General features: G+C 29.2%; 1 protein-coding gene across 1 annotated transcript; it reads left to right on the forward strand.

Annotated features, from left to right (window-relative positions):
- The first annotated feature begins 3,383 nt into the window (after positions 1-3,383).
- On the forward strand, positions 3,384-6,131 carry LOC105622314 (eukaryotic translation initiation factor 4E type 3-like). Its single transcript, XM_012203733.1, has 6 exons — positions 3,384-3,532; positions 4,477-4,597; positions 5,172-5,279; positions 5,395-5,517; positions 5,604-5,703; positions 5,763-6,131. The coding sequence occupies exons 1-6, from the start codon at positions 3,384-3,386 to the stop codon at positions 5,795-5,797; spliced, it is 636 nt and encodes a 211-aa protein (XP_012059123.1). The 3' UTR covers positions 5,798-6,131.
- The last annotated feature ends 11,144 nt before the right edge of the window (positions 6,132-17,275 follow it).

The following is a 17,275-nucleotide window of genomic DNA, read 5'->3' on the forward strand; positions in this document are numbered from 1 at the left end:
CTGATGAAACAATATTATATATATAAATACAGCACCATAAATGTTGCTTGAGAATTCCTTAATTCTCCGACAAAAAAGTATGAATATTCTGTAGTAAAATTTCAATACATCAAGATAATTTGATGATAATCGAAAATCGATAAATTTAGAGATAAAAATGTTAATCAAGGCTACTAAATAAAACGATTAATTGAAACAATATAGATTCAGTTTAACAATATAGATTCAGAATCTAAAAAGTTCATCTAAGTCATGAAAATTTTTCATATATATTTTTTTTAGACGTTAAACATATAAAATATGATTTAATATACGTTACGTATAACTATAAATAAATAAGTTACGCGATAGTTTCTATTCATATTATAATAAAACACATCATGCGTTTCGCATTATTCTTATTACTTACCTTTTTCTATTATTCTTAAAATTATAACATATAATTTTCAATTTTTTCCCAGATAGACTAAAATGCTTTTAAGCGACATCGTTTATGTATTCTATCAAAAGTGATTAATACAACATTTTCCCGCTGCATCTTTTAAAACTTTCGTTTTGTACGTCCTGCCAAGGTCATTGGATTGTCAATTATTGTTCGACTGGACGTACTTCTGTCGAATTTTTTACACGTGCTCAAAGAGCATATCACAAGTTCCTTAAAGGGTCAATATCCTAAATCACGATAAGACGGTTGCCTAATATATACACAAGGAATCCTTCGTTTCGTGGCACAATGTACGCGCGCGTGTGGCTAGCCCGATGCTACGGTAAACTAGAAGAATATTGTGCGGCTTCGATACGCGAGATAAATTTAGCATGGGCGTTTACGTGAGCGTGTCGTGTCACGGTTCGCGAAGCAACAGTGAACAAAACGGCATTCCCGTTCACAAAAGATGACGCTTTCGGACATCTCTGAAATGAAAGACACAGAAGGAGAGAGAGGCTCACCGCTCGCTGCCGTATTCCGACCACGAATATCAACGAATGCCATCGGCACTAGGCTTGAAGATACTCTTTGAAACAAGTCTATCTGTGTAGGTACACGTTTGCCTGTGTGATGTGCTGATATGCTTATACAGGGTGTTCCAAAAATAAATGAATTTAATTTAATTTAATTCTCGAGAAGCTGTTTCGCCTGATAACTGATTACGACAGATAATCTATATGAATTAATAATGGAATTTCTACATATTATAGACTAAATTTTTTAAATTAAAATTTAATGCTTACGAATCCCTTTCTTCTTCAAAGAATATATCAATTATTATTGAATATCAATTATTATTGAATATAATTGAGAAAAGAAAAGAAAATACATTTATGAAATACAAATAAATAATTTTTTTTCTGTATGGACATTTATAATTTTTTTATTGATGCTATGTAATTTTTAATCAAGTTGGAAAAGGTAAAATAAGTAATGCACAACAATTTTTTAAACAAGGATGAATTTGATATCCGTCAGTTATTAATAACAAACTCTTTTTTTGAAAAATTTTTCTTTAAAAAAATATCTTTAAAAAATTTTTTAATATTGACATTTAATTTTTAAAATAATTAATAGATAGAATAGAAGTATAGAGTGAAACATTTGAAAAAAACAGGAAAATAGAAATACTTGCTTATTTGCTGTTCTATACGAAATGAAATCGCTAAATGACATACATGTGTATCTGGCACATGTGTACTAGCAATTATGAGAATAATATAATACAGTCTCACTATACACATGCTGAGCACAACGTGTATGTGAAGTATAAAGATTAATTCCTTCTCAAGGTGGATTGACTTATCTATTATTAACGAATATTATTAGTGATATTAGACATCGGCATGTAGTTTCTGCTAAGAGCAAAAATACAATGCGTGAAGAACTACTTCTTTATATAAGAAAAGCATCGCGTGTGTATTTTTGCATGCATTGTGATGACAAATACATGAATTGAGGAATGTATCACACACATTTTTTTCAATCTGCATATTATGATAGATATCCGGCGTTTATCTATATAAGCGATGTATGTAAACATAATAGCCTGAAAGATTCATTGCTAGTTAAAATCCATTGTTATATTATGATTAACCCGATTGTGTAATGATAAGGACCTAATCGGGATGACCTTAACAAGGTATATCTTATCTAGTCATGTCCTTATGGTATATTGTCAATTTCTAATCAGGTAACTGACAATATTTCAATAGATTGTGCGAATTTTTCTTTCATTGCTAGTAATGTTTGCAATTTAAACCGATAAGAAGAAAAAAATGAAAATAAAAATCATCTTTTGTAATTATTTATTAAAACATCTATAACATTATATATATTAAATCTTTATATATATTATATATATTAATATATATATTATATTAAATCTTTAACATTATATATATTAAATTATTTTCTAATTGAAGTAAAATGTTATAATAAATTTATTAATATTTAAATATGACAGATAGATTTGTTAATATTTAAATCATCGTTATGTTAAATCTTGCGAAACAATATCAATATATTATATATATTATATATATTATATATTATAATTTATATTAAGTTTTCTTAACACGATATATAGAAGAGCATTGACATTATCGACCGTTTTTAAACACCCAACATGAATATTCAAGAATAATGCAATAATTAATTTTTTACTTTGTGGTTATTCCATACTTCGTAAATGTGTATATATATTCTATGTTAAATTACATTATATATTTCTGTAAAATTTCATTTTTCTGTGAATAAGAAACAGTCGATAACGTCAATGCTCTTCAATTATCTTGAATTATGTAGAGAAATTATTTAAATTTAAAATTAATTTTTTTAAATAATATTTCTTTAAAATAATATTGTCTAGTTTAAGCGCACTAAATATATGAGAAACATATATATATATATATATATATATATTCCAAGATCTTTATAAATTAAAGAAAACGCTAACCCTGTTTTTATGTAAGATGCAACATATATTGATTTTTCTGATTATTACATATTTCTTCTATAATTGAAGATGATTAGCAATTGAAGATACATAAATTATTTATTAATCCAAAAAATTTCCAGATCTAGAGTTTATTAACATTCCTATTTAGCTTTACGTAAGCGAAGAATACATTTGAAATAGAGACTAAAAGTGAATTGATTTAAACGTTTACGAAACGTTCGATAGGATGGACTTCATCCAACTTCAAATGCAACATCGGAGCGCGCTGGTCTCGAAGACGATATGCCATATTCTGTCGCATTCGCCACTATATCTCCTTTTTTTTCTCGGTCGACAAACGTCATCGGTTCTCGCCACAGTCATCGACAGCAACGGCAACGGTGATCATCACATGATTTTAGACGTTGTAGCGCTGCTGCATCGTTCGTTTCGAACATGGCCGCGGCGGAATGTGAAACGAAGGAGGGCACCTCAGCGGACCTGTTGAAAACGCCGGTGTTGTCGGACGAGGCCGTTAACGTAATCCAGAAAGATGAGGACTCCGGCATTCCGCTGCAAACACCCTGGACCTTTTGGCTCGACAAGTGAGAGCAAACGCGGTGATTTTTTTCTTTTTCCTGTTCCACTATGCGATGCATTCCAATGCGATGGTGCATCTCGATCTTATCGTGGTCGCTCTTGACATTGTAAACGACGCTTGCGAGAAATGCCATTAAAAAATCATCAATCCAACATCGACGCTGTTCTTGATCACTGTTCTTGATTTCCCTTTATTTAAATAATCCAACGTGCAGATACGCGTGAAATTAATTTACACATTACGTTTTCATAAATGCACATTATTCTTTTGTTTTCGCAACCGCCATTGCGTCACAGAGGAAAAATTCATTCGTATATATTCATATTTATGTGTTCTATTAATAAATTACGATACATGTATTTATCACTATCATTCAAAAGAATTTTATGCATTTAATTATACAACTATACAGAATGTTCCAAAAATAAAATCAATAAATAACGTTGGATATAATAAATAACATGTAAGTTTTTTTCCTCTATATATCCTCGACGTGTTAAAAATTCTTATCTTTCAATGATTAAGGTTTGGGAACGATATGAAATCCGAAAAAATTATATTCGACTATGGATAATCTTAACAAACTCAACAATTTAAAAAATATTTTGAAGCTGTATATCAAATAAGATGTGTGAAATGGATTGATGTCACGGAGAGGTACTTTGAAAGATAAAACATGACATTTTGTTATCTGATATATGTGTTGTTTTATTGCTACAGTCCGAGAATTTTATTATCAGACTATATACGTATAACTAAACAAAGAATAAATAGTATTATTTTACAATTTATGTAATTTTATCTGTTTCATTTTAATTGAAATTTTCTATTATCATTTACTGAATTTGGAGAGACTTATATCTCAGATGCAAGAGAGAGGGAGAATCAAATTATTCCTATCATAAATTTAAACACGTCGCTAATTCGAAACAATTACTAAATTGACAGAGCTATCCCTGGTACAACCGCTGAGGAATACAAAAACAACTTGCAGAAAATCTATACCGTAGATACCATTCAAACTTTCTGGGCAGTCTTTAATAATATACCAAATGCCGGGGACATGCAGGTAGGATAAAAAATCTATATACAGAAAAATTTTTTCCTTGTATATTTTATATTTGTTGTAATTAATTTCGCTAAATTATAGTAAATGAAAAAATTTTTTTTAAATTTAAAAATATTAATTTTATTTGGTAAAAATAGTTTTTTATTTGAATTGTTTTAACAAAATGTTTATATATTTCTATGAAAAAAAAAACTCAATATTTTTCTGTTTTATTTTTCTGTGTTATTAACATAACAAGTCTGCGTATAATAAGAATAAATTGATAGTGACAAAAAGTTTTATCATTCTCCTATGTACATACCTATACATATATATCATATATGAAATTTTTACTTTAGTAGTAAAACTTTTATTCTGTATGTAGAATGTATTTTTTATCGTTTGTAAAGTAGGCAAGATTATTATAGACGAGCTATATTTAGAATTGACATTAATTATATTATTGTTTAAATTATATTATGCTATTTAATATCTAGTTATACTATTTGGCACTGTATTATGATATATTATCATAATATTTGTCATTTAATTTGTTATTTATATTTCACAATAAATTATTTCTTTTTGCCGTCAGGTTAAATACAGTTATCATTTAATGAGAGATGACAGATACCCTTTATGGGAAGACAAAGTGAATCAAAAGGGTGGTACCTGGAGATTGAAGTGCCATAAATATGATACCGTAAATATTCTAATACATTTATACGAGCACAAATTTTTATTCAGATAATCTTCTTATTTCCCTGCACATAGAACTTTAAATAATTGATTAATTTGTATGATATTTGGTTTTTTAGGAACATGTGTGGAAAGAAGTAGTACTTGCAGCTATTGGAGAGCAATTTGTTTCAGATGTGGCGCAGGATGATGAAATTTGTGGCGTGACTGTATCTATTCGTGATAGAGAGGATTTCATTCAAGTATGTATGTCATGAATCAAGTAGACAGGAGAATTTAAAAAAAAAAGATAGAATTGATCAGATAGAATTAAAAATTATCTTTTTAGATTTGGAACGTAAACGCTGATCTAGTATCAAAAGCTACGGTTTTATCCAAAGTTCATTCTCTAGTGCCTAACGTAAACTTCTTGGGAGAGTTTTATAAACGTAAGTGCTGATATTCTTGTATTAAGAAAATTTATAATTAAAAAATATTTCTTTTTTAGCTCATAAGTCCAATCATGCATACGGGAGACATTAAATATACAGCAACATTGTGATGAAGATTATATTGAATCGTTAAATATATTATATTATATAAGATTATATGACAATTAACGAACATATGTTTACGTGATGTATAAATAATGTTCATATTGTCGAATAATATGAAAGTCCCTTCTGTATTCGAAACACAGAAGATGTGCTGAAGAGAGAAAGAGAGTTATCATTATATATATGTTTTAAAAGTTTGTTACTTGTGAATTTGTTTAAATGCGTATTATTAAATGCATTACGCATTGGATTCGATATCTTGTCGAATCAAATTGCTGTTGTAACCGTTTTACAAACACGAAATATATTTTTATATTTACTATGCGCGTCTGTATTTATATTCTCTCAAAACATAATTTTAAATAAGAGCGCATAACATTTCGAGATATTATCTTGATACAAGTGTATCCTTATTTTCGTATCCTTATAATCATAGTCTACACTTTATACAAAACATGGGATGATTGATTATTGATTAGATCGATTGAAGTGTTTACGAAACTTGCAAACCGTGTTTTCTTAATTCGTGCATATTTTATATGCGTGAATTACACATCTCTATATAAGAGTGTGCGTAGGAAGGAGGATGTCTGGCGCCTGCCTCCTGTTGCGTTATTAATTATAACTCATTATCTCCACCTTTCAAAATTTATCAACAATACATCAAAAGTAATATTTAAAAATAAGATTGAGAACAAGACCGTTAAATATATTATTTTAAATATATTTATTACTTTAAATACGAAACGCCACGGTTTGAATGTTAAGATGTTGAACTATTATATATATTCATATAAATGAATGATTCATATAAATGAATTAATATATAAATGAATTTCAGAAATGGTAATTGCGTGCCGATATGGTTGTCGTACTTTCAACGCAATCAATCTGAAATAGTATTTAAGATTCTCAAGGAAATAATGTAAAATCACGCGACAAGATGATTACGCGCGTCTGTTAACATGCAGATATTAGATATTAACCTTGAATTTGATGAAGACCTGGAAAATTTGATAAAGCCCTAAAGAAAGTTTACGCGTGGAAAAGTACCATATAGATTTTATCCGTTCTACGAATTATTTTACATTAACTTCTCTGCTTGTAATTTTTTAATTCGAGAAAAATAACTTACGATGAGAGCAAAAAGTATTCAAGATAAGAGCAATAAGTATACAAGAAAATTTATTATGAAAAAAGTATTATTTGTAGAAAATAAACATTAATTAGCAATTTTATACCATGAATACATTCTGTTCTAACATATATGAATGAGCTTTGCATGTATTTCTAATATAAGCTAAATATCTCGACTTTTTGAGCATCCAAACAATGGAACTTTTAATTTTCGCTTATTTTTTAATATATTTTCTATAATTAATACACATCTTTTTGGTATATATAACTTTAAGAAACATACAGTCTATTTTATACTTTATGAATAAATTGTTAATTACCCAGCAAGAAATGATCATCAATTCAATATCGAATCGACGTCGAATTGGTGTTGAAATCATTGTATCGATATCGATTCGACATCAATTCGATGACTCATTTCTCGCTGGATAATATTTAATTTTAAAAAATAAAGTTTTTTTAAAAAATATTTCTTTGTACGAATACTTTTTTGCACTCACTGTATGTGAAATATGAATATTGTTTTCTTGGATAACATGCTTATCAATATATTTTAATGTAAAGAATGTGTGAATCGGGATTATAAGAATTAGCTTGAAGTTGAAATTAGGTGGAGGAATGTGGTTCTGTCTCATATAATAGCGAGAAACCGTCTTTATTTTCTCTGCAAAGAAAATAGAGAATTTTTTGTCTGGATCAGGTATTATGAACTAAATTTGAATGACAAATGCTGGAGTTTCTTTGGAGTTCTATTGAATTCCTTGAAGCATCTTGAAAAACAAATTTTAATATTTACTATTAATCTCTCTAGAAAACCAATAACATTACGCGACTATTTGGCGCCGAGTTAACATTTTATGGCTCCTCGATATTATTCATGTTGACGTCAACAGGAGGATGCCTCTCGAAGATAAAACGTAAGTTCGTTTAAGCAGTCAATTTCTATTAGACAATAATTTTAAATCAGATTTCAATTATGTCTCTAATTTGTATTTTTCAACTTTTATATCAACAAAATGTCACAAAAAAACATTAAAATTCGATCATTTACACTGTTTACACGAATTACTTTTACGTTAATTAAATACAGTGCATATTACACATTATTTTTTTTAAATTTATTAAAGTTTAAAATTTAATTGTATCCAATTATATCTAAAATTACATTTCAAAACGAGATTGACATGTTTATAATGCCAATTGGCAGTATCTGCGAATGAAAGTGTAAGAAAAGATCGTTTATCTATTAACTCGTTTTATCTATTAACACACTTTTATTTTCATTATTTAAGCGATATTTACGAGTTTTACGAGATAGAAAGTTTGACCGTTAAAAAGACAGGTAAAAAGAGAATTCCTTCTAGCTAGAAAATATTGACTTAGCGTTTCGATTTAGTGTTACGTCGAGTGGATTAAATTTGAACGGTCTTACATACAGAACCGGAACTATTCCGTGATGAAAAAAAAAGAAACAGATATTCATCGAACACGGTCAGCCTGCGAAGCGAGTCTTCTCTTTCGGTTTTGTGACATACGACTAAATCACGGCGCATCGTGGCCTTGCACACGGCCTTGCCGTACAAGAGGCACGTGTATACGACTGCGTGGGCGTAAATGTGGACATTAGCGATATCGCGAATGTCTGTCTTGCAAGGGAGAGATGACACGGATTCGGAGTCTCATTACTCCTGTGCATAAAAGTTTCTCCCGCTTTCTGACTCATCGTCGAGAATTATCTTCAAATAGCAACTACTTAGTTATTCTCATAAGAGTCTCAGCATTTATAATCAATCCATCACTAAACCACTTCCTTCTGCTATGAACTATAATTAGCTTTGAGAATTTTTCTCATGAATTCAGACATTATGTAATTGTAATTGAATTGCATAATTTAATTCTTATTTGAAGCTTTTTGCTTCTGATAATCATACAGAGCAATTTTCAAAGTATACTGTGATACACATATATTAAGTATAATATGATTAAATTACGTATATATTAGTTCTTTTTTTATCATGCGACTGACTTTTCCTCTTGGAGGAAATTTGTAACATAAAAGATTGATTCTTATGCATCATTTTTTATAGAATAAAATTTGATATGTGCAAAAATAACTTCGTGAGAAATCTAAAAATTACAGTCTCCTAAAAAAGAATGTAAATACTGATATTATTCCAGCTTCAGGATTGCTTCAGGATTTTAAGACCAGCTGTGCAGCTTTGAAGAACTGGAAAATATATTTAATCATTCATACAGAAATATTAGGTACCAAGATCCGGTAAACTATATTTAGCGCTCTTTTATTTATTTGCACTATAAACGCTTCTGTTTATTCACAGACGATTTACCTGTTTTATCTGTGTTGAGAAGAGAAAATTAGACATTTTAAATTGCTGGGCAGATTAATTTCAACCACTTCGACATCAGACCAATCTAGCACGCGCCGTTCATTATAATTCAACTATAACTGTCTGACCAAGACCGTCGGTCCAGGATCTTCTCGAGCAGAATGTCTCGATACGGGATTTCCTGATTGCGCCGTGGTGGATGGCGTGCCACGTAGACTACGTATATATATATATATATATATATATATATATATATATGTGTGTGTGTGTGTGTGTGTGTGTGTGTGTGTATGTGTGCGTGTGTGCGTGTGTGCGTGTGTGCGTGTGTGCGTGTGTGTGCGTGTGTGTGTGTGTGTATAACGCACACGATGCCGACAGACATACTGTTACATGCCTTTGTGTTCAAAAATTTAATCGGAATTTTTCTTCTATGTGCGTCATCAGAGAAGTCAAAGGCCTTACAGGAAACTTTAAAGAATCTTCTCTAAAAAAAAAAAGGGTTTTTCCTAATTCGATGTAATTTTTCTTTTTATTTACATTTCATGCTATTCATTAATGATCAATAAAACCAGTAAAAATTTTTAGCATTACACAAGTTCATATGATGATGGATTGTTGATATACATACATAAGTCAATTTATACGTTACGCTGGAAAAAGAGTCTGGTTGTATTAATGGGAATTCTGATTGAAAATAAACAAATTAAAATTTTTTTGTTAAATCTATACAATTGAGTTAAAACCAAAATTCTAATTGATATGATTAGAATTTTCTAGTTTATCCATTTTCAACCAAAAATTTTTCTCAGTATAGAGAAGCATGTTTTTGAAGATATATATTTCGCAATATTTTCAATTTTTCTACGTTTCTTTGTTTTCCTCACATTTACGGAATTTTTAATAAAAGGTTCTGTTATTGCCTTATTGGTCCTCATTTTCTTTTTAAACTTGATATTTTTTCAATTCATACAATTTTCATGTTGTCATGTTGTCACACGCCATCATGCGTAGCGACAATGCAATGAATAAAAAATAAATCCGACAGCACGAAATCGTGCTTTATCACATCAAGATACTGGATCTCGAAGAATTCGATTTTTTATTGCCAGTATCTCCATTTCGTAGAAGTATAATTAATATCGGTAACGCTTTGTCACGCTTTGTGATTTATTTGACGATATTCAGATATCGGCCTTCAGAGGCCGAGCGATTTTCTATTTTTGCGAACAAAATAAATACGTTCGTCACGGAATTCTTACTTATTGTCTCGGCACGCTCGATTTAACTTCTCTTCCAATAAATTATTAATTCACATTGACGTACCCATCTCTCGGAATTCCCTATCAGACTCTGTCAGCCATTAATCAGCCATAATATTGTTTTCATCGCCGGTTTCTGCATTGCTTTGTGTGATGATAATAATGTCGATGAAAATGACGATACCTTGTAAAATTCGCAATTTTTTGACGTGCGAATTATAGTCATATAATCCTTCTCCATTATTCGTCGTTACTATCCATCTAAAACTTGTATGCTTCGATCTTTGTCTCTTTCTTCTTTTTTGTTATTTTTAATATTATATACGACGAAGGTCACTCGGTATTGCTCAATAATTTCCGGCTCATTTTCACGAAATAATGTAATCTTTTCTACAAAGTGGTCGTAAGCGTATTTCGTTATTATCATAATTGTCATTATTATCTTCGTTGCTTTTGTCGTCGTATAGTACGATGACCTAGAGAAACAGAATTACACGAATATGTGTAATCCATTCCTGTACGGATTCCTGCATTCCAAGAAAGGTGAGAAATTATGATCATCAAAACTGGAATCTCTTTTTTTTCACTTCTACGACTTGTGTTAATGTAACGACCTAGTCGGATCTACATGTTTTGACCACGCCGTCATCGATCGATTGTGGGATTGAAAACCCCTGCGTATCCGGAATGATTAAATCGGCTCTCCGTGCTGCTTACGTATTGCCGATGAAAAATACGAAATTTCACATTTGCCAAAGAATGAGAAAAAATATTTAATTATACTTACGTAGAAATATCCTACATTTTTTATAATATTTTATAATATTTATTATTATATTTCGTTGAAATAGATTTAGCTAAAATTTAGATGTTAAGTTAAAAAATTTTTAATATAAAAAAATTTGGCTCTGTGCTAGATCAAATCAAGTTTGCTAACGATGCCAAGTTTTTTTACATAAAAAATTTTTTTATTTCAGTTAGATACTCTTATATTCATGTATTTTTGTTTAAAAATAATTATATGACATTAGTGTTTCAACTAAATATGTTTTCTGTGGTAATTTAAAGACATTTCACATATTTAAAAAAAAAAATTATTATTACTTTGACAGTTTGAGAAATAGATTTGGAATAGATTCGGAATAGGAAGTCATTTTTTTTTTTCGAGGAACACACATACAAACTCGTATAATAATTTATATAACGATTTTTTTCTGAAACACTCGGCGCCATTTTTTTATTTTTTTTAAAAAGATAAATTTGTTGTATTGGATTAGAAAAAAAGTCTTTTTACATATAGCCGATAGATGGAAATCTAGTCGATTTTTTATGTATGACGTTATATATCGTTGGAAAGATATTATTTCATAACATTTTGAAATAGATTAATCACTCGCCGGCTCGTGTAAAGAAACGCTAGCTATATTTGGCGCGAGACACCGTATTTTTTGATAAATAAATATAAGGCTTTTTGGATTATGTATGTAAATTAAATGAAACATAAAAAAAAATATGTATAATATACTATTTTATAAATTTATTTTTATATTATTTTTATATTATTTAAAATTTTTTACTTTTTCTATATAATTCAAATCTATCTATAAATTGTTTTAATTAAACAATTAATAGTTAAAATAGAATTAATTATATTAATTGTTATATTTATATACAATCAAGTAAAATATTTTTATTGTTTTAAATTGTATACTGTGCAATATAATGAAAAGGAAATTGAAAAACAGGAAATGATTAACAGTCCCCTTTTTTATGTGCTTCCGCTTTCTCGTCCTTTTGCATTCCGTTGCAATCGATGGACACAAAAACAGGAATCATTGTTGCGCGAAACATTCAACGCTGTAATCGCGTGATATTATTCCAAATGTGTCAAACGAGCACTCGATTAAATTTGAGTTATGTAATTGCCGTGGTCAATTTAATGTTGAAGCAAGTATGATGATTGTGGTAAGCTGAGGTTTCTGATGCTCCGCAATCAGGAAGGAAGTAATTCTGCGCAAAAAGAATAAAATTCAAGAGCATAGAAAATAAAATCTCCTAGTATTATTCTGAAAAAAATGATGTTATATCAACAACATTATTTTAATTGAAAATAATTTTGTTTATTTAAAAGTATTAATAAAACATAAAATTTTATTAAAACATGAACAAGACGTATTTGTATCATTAATAGTGTTATTATGAATTAATAAAATAATTTCCAATTAAAATAATGTTATTGACATAATTTTCATCAATAAAGATATAATATTATTTTTTTCAGTGTACCTTTCAAGATTTGATATCTAGAGAAACAATTCTCGATTTTGAGAATTAAAACATTTCCATATCGTATTTATTTGCGAGATATAGGAGAATTATTATAAGATAGATTTTTTAAATATATTTATTTTTTACATATATTTATTTTGCGACGTCGAGAAATAAAGTGTGACTCATTACGTCCATTTCAATTCCAGGAAGCAGACAATGATATTTTATGTAATGTCTGGTCCAAGTCAAATTGTTTCATTATAACATTCAGTTAATAGTCATTGCTGTTAAAGAAGTCGTAACTTACAAATTGATTCCATGAACTATCAAAAATATCCTGTTGAAAAAGATAGTGAGATGTCGATTCACTTCCGGCAAAAAAATCTTCATGCATAAATTAACACTAACTTAATTTAGCAGGATCATCAAGTCGAGTAATATAGATATATAGATAATATAAAATTACAGACAAATTACGCATTTATATTTCTTACGTACCGATGATCAAATTGAAATTATTTACAAGATATTTATATGAATACAAGACATTGAGAAAATGCACACGTTACTTCATTCTCGGCACAAATAATTATTATGTTTTTTTAAGCCAATTGATTGCAAAAACTCTTTACTATAGAAGAAATATTATTTAAGTTAGAATTATTATTAAAGTTTCGTTATAAATTTAAGCTATATCCCTCAAAATTTATTAGAATATTCAAAGATTATAAATAATATTATATTTAACAAAGATAATCAAATTAATATAGATTTATACTTTCTCGCATTCTTCTTTTCACTATCTCTTCTTCGTATATATCTTTATATATATTTATATTTTTTCTATAAATTTCTCGGCATTCTTTCTTTTTTTCTCTCTTTCTATCTTTGAGATAATTATCATTCTTCCACATAATCTAGATGAACAATGCATAATATAGACATACAGTTACATGCGCTCAAGATGACGAAACAGATATATTTGTACGAAATCGTACAACTTCTGGTTGCCACGAATTGCATCCGTGTTACAGAAAGCAGAAACTATTCTTGTCAAATCTATGTGTGAAATATTTTTATGTGAGAATTTTTATGTGAGATTTTTATGCGGAATTTTCCAATCAATTCTTCGTCGTTCTGTCATTAATTAATACCTTATAAACTGCCGAAGACTGTTTCAGTTGATGTGGGATAATATTGTTGAAAAAATACAAGACAAAGGTAAAAAATTCATAAATTTTTTTATTGGAATTTACGTCATAACAAATCATTACAAACATCGTTTCATTGAAATTCTTAAAAAGTTATTATAAAAAATAATATTTAACATCAACAAACATATTGTATCTGCAATATTTCCTTTTAGTAAAAGACTCCTCAATAATCCGTAATCTTAAATAAGATCACGGAAAAATGAGGAAGAGGAAAAGAGCAAATATTATCTCGACCTTATTGCGACAAAATTAATTTATTTTAATCAAATTTTAATAAGAAAAGAACGGCATTCTTCAAAGAGAAATCATCATAATATGAATTGCAAAAAGTTTTTGAAAAATTAACTAAGAAATACAAATTACCTGTTTTTGTTTTTAAAGTTCAGTTTACCAAAAACTCCTCATTTTTATAATGATGCAAAATCGACCAAAGAGTCTGCAACAGAAAGAACATTCCGTAGAGTCGGGACATTAAAGCTATAAATTTATAATTTTTTTACATAATCGCTGCTTGTAAGAAAAAAAATGATTTCTGATCGCGAATTATTTGCCATCGCGACAAATATGGATGTGGACTGCGTTTCGCACCAAGCCGTGCTTTTTAGATTGTGTCATTCTGCTTTCCAATTCAATTAACTGTTTGCGAGCTCGACCTCGATGTGTCTACGTACGAGTGTAGTCATCCTTTCAGTCTTCGACATCATCAGTGTGGAAGGATATCCGTCATGAAGGATGGTCGAAGAACGCGTCAATTATGCGCGCCATACCCGGTTAAAAGCGCGAAGAACATCGCAGGAGGTCAAGGGACACCGGTGATGGCGCGCGTTAATTGGCTGATTCTCTATTAACCAAGTTTTACGGCTGAGCGATGACAGCATCCTGTACGATTTCGAATCCGTCATTGCCTTCGACTAACAATTTATTCGCTTATTTGTTTCTTTTTTTTTCTAACTTTAAGATTTCTCGAGATTCTTAGACTGACAAGGGCTTATCATAATTGCTTGGAACCAATTTGATTCTCCATAAAATATGTCCTTAAACATAAAATTCTAAGAAATATCAATTTTTTTATATCGGCCTAATTTATGATTTAAGGGATTAAATAATTCTTCAAACTTTATGGGAATGGTCTTTTTAAAATATTAGATTTTTGAAAAAGCTAAATGCATAGTTATAAAGTATATAAAAAAAAATCATAAAAGTTTTTAATAAAATGTTTTTCTATACATCTCATCATTTCACTGATAATTTATAGGAATCAAATATAGCATTAACTTTGATCTCTTTTAAATCTAAGATTGAATCGATAAAAAAAAAATAAATGTCGCTTAGATTTTTATATTCAATAACACATTTTGAGAGGAAATCGTATCGATTCCCTCAGTTGTGACAGGCCCTCTGAAAACGATGTATGCATATATTTACTTGCGTTTGTCTAATTGCGCAGAGATAGGATTTATCCTAGAAACGTAATTAGAGATTCAATTCAATTCAATTCAAATTGTACGATGTATGCGATGGTAACGGGATATACCTTTGTCAGTTTCTAGACGATTTGAATCCCGTGATGTGATTTCATCACAATGATACTCTCCTTACCAATTAAGGAACAACGTTACGTGCCGAAGCGAATTAATTCCACCTGTTGTTACACAATAAATTTATTAGTCGCGCATAGATAAAGCACAGGATATGTAAAACAGAAGTCATAAGTGCGACATAGCTATTGTTCTGCAGGGTAAGACTTGACCACCTTGAATATTTCTGTCAGATGCAAATATTTGTTGTTTTGTTAGTTTAATATCGCACACCTATTTTGCAGAATATTTTTCATAAAATTCTTTTTCACATATAATTCTACTTTTTTTCTTAGCTACTATAATATTTTACATTTTATTATTTTATTATATTCTGTTTATCTTTTAGCTATTAAACTTATCTTTTAGTCATTAAAAAAAAATTTAATATGTCAAAACGTATACAATTAAAAAATAAAAATAATATATTTATTGCACTTGTTAAATTTTTATAAAGTCATTAAAAGTGTCATTAAAGGCTGTGATTATAACATAAATGTTAATTAAATTATACAAAATATGCATTTTTCTCTTTTAATGGTATCGTTATTTGTTTTTTTTTGGCGAATGATTTAGCTCAAAATGTTTTATTTAGGCAAAAATTCTGCTAATAAAATAATATTTTTTAAATAAAGATTATATTTATTGTTTAGTAAATTATATCTTACAGAACTATTATTACTTTATGAAATACAAAGAGAATAATTGCATGTATATATATATATATATATTATTTTTTTTTAATAAAGGAAACTTCAATAATCATTTATAATTAAGAAAGGATCTCGATGTAATTGCGACGATAATTAAACAAAAATTTGTATTGTTCCTTTAAATCAAATTATGCAAAATTATTGAAGTAAAATTAAGTCAAATTATGCAAAATTATTGAAGTAATTATTGAGTTTAGTCCTCATTATATTCGCAGTTGCAAGCGCAAATCTTGCTATTAAACGGGCGGGTCGATGAGATTATTAATCTAAAAGATTATTGGGAACGGCACTCGTTGCGGTAAAAGCAGATGCATATTCGCACCGCATAACTGCACGTATAATGTGAGGTGTGTTATCCCGGCGCATGAACGTGCTGTGAGATTGCACGCAGAATACGCACGTGAACACGCTCGAGTGGCGATGTTTGCATTCTGGCATTCTCACGTTGGTCATCGCCACGGAAAAACATCGTAAATGCCATTGTTCGATTTCCTACGCGTGAATTTTCCCGAGCTGCTCGCACAGTGAATGTAGAAGTCACGGAAACGTATCAAGCGCGAGGTTTCAAGAGAGAAAAACAATTCTGTCCGATTATAAACCGATCACATATTTGTAATAACGCGATAAAATCGATTCTAAAATCGATTTTCCTATTTTGAGAAGAATTATTCAGTTTTTCAGAAAAACAATTTCTTTAATGAATAATAATAAGTTAGATTAAACCGTTACATGAATAAACCGTTAAATACAGTCGAGTGTCTATAATAATAATTTCAATTATATATATTCAATCATAAACTGCGCCGATTATTTTTGGACTTGAAATCGCAAATGGAAGTTGAAATATCACAAATTAAATTAATCGACAATTTAATAACTTTAATATATATATATATATATATATATATATATATATTAATATATTATATATATATTATATATATA

This window comes from Atta cephalotes, assembly GCF_000143395.1.
Source record: "Atta cephalotes unplaced genomic scaffold scaffold00043, whole genome shotgun sequence".
NCBI classification, from domain to species: domain Eukaryota; kingdom Metazoa; phylum Arthropoda; class Insecta; order Hymenoptera; family Formicidae; genus Atta; species Atta cephalotes.

Bases quoted from the DNA above. Each gene is read 5' to 3' on its own strand.
- LOC105622314 (XM_012203733.1), top strand. From the start codon at position 3,384: ATGGCCGCGGCGGAATGTGAAACGAAGGAGGGCACCTCAGCGGACCTG. The intron at 3,533-4,476 runs GTGAGAGCAAAC...CTAAATTGACAG, and splicing joins TGGACCTTTTGGCTCGACAA to AGCTATCCCTGGTACAACCG. The intron at 5,518-5,603 runs GTATGTATGTCA...TTATCTTTTTAG, and splicing joins ATAGAGAGGATTTCATTCAA to ATTTGGAACGTAAACGCTGA.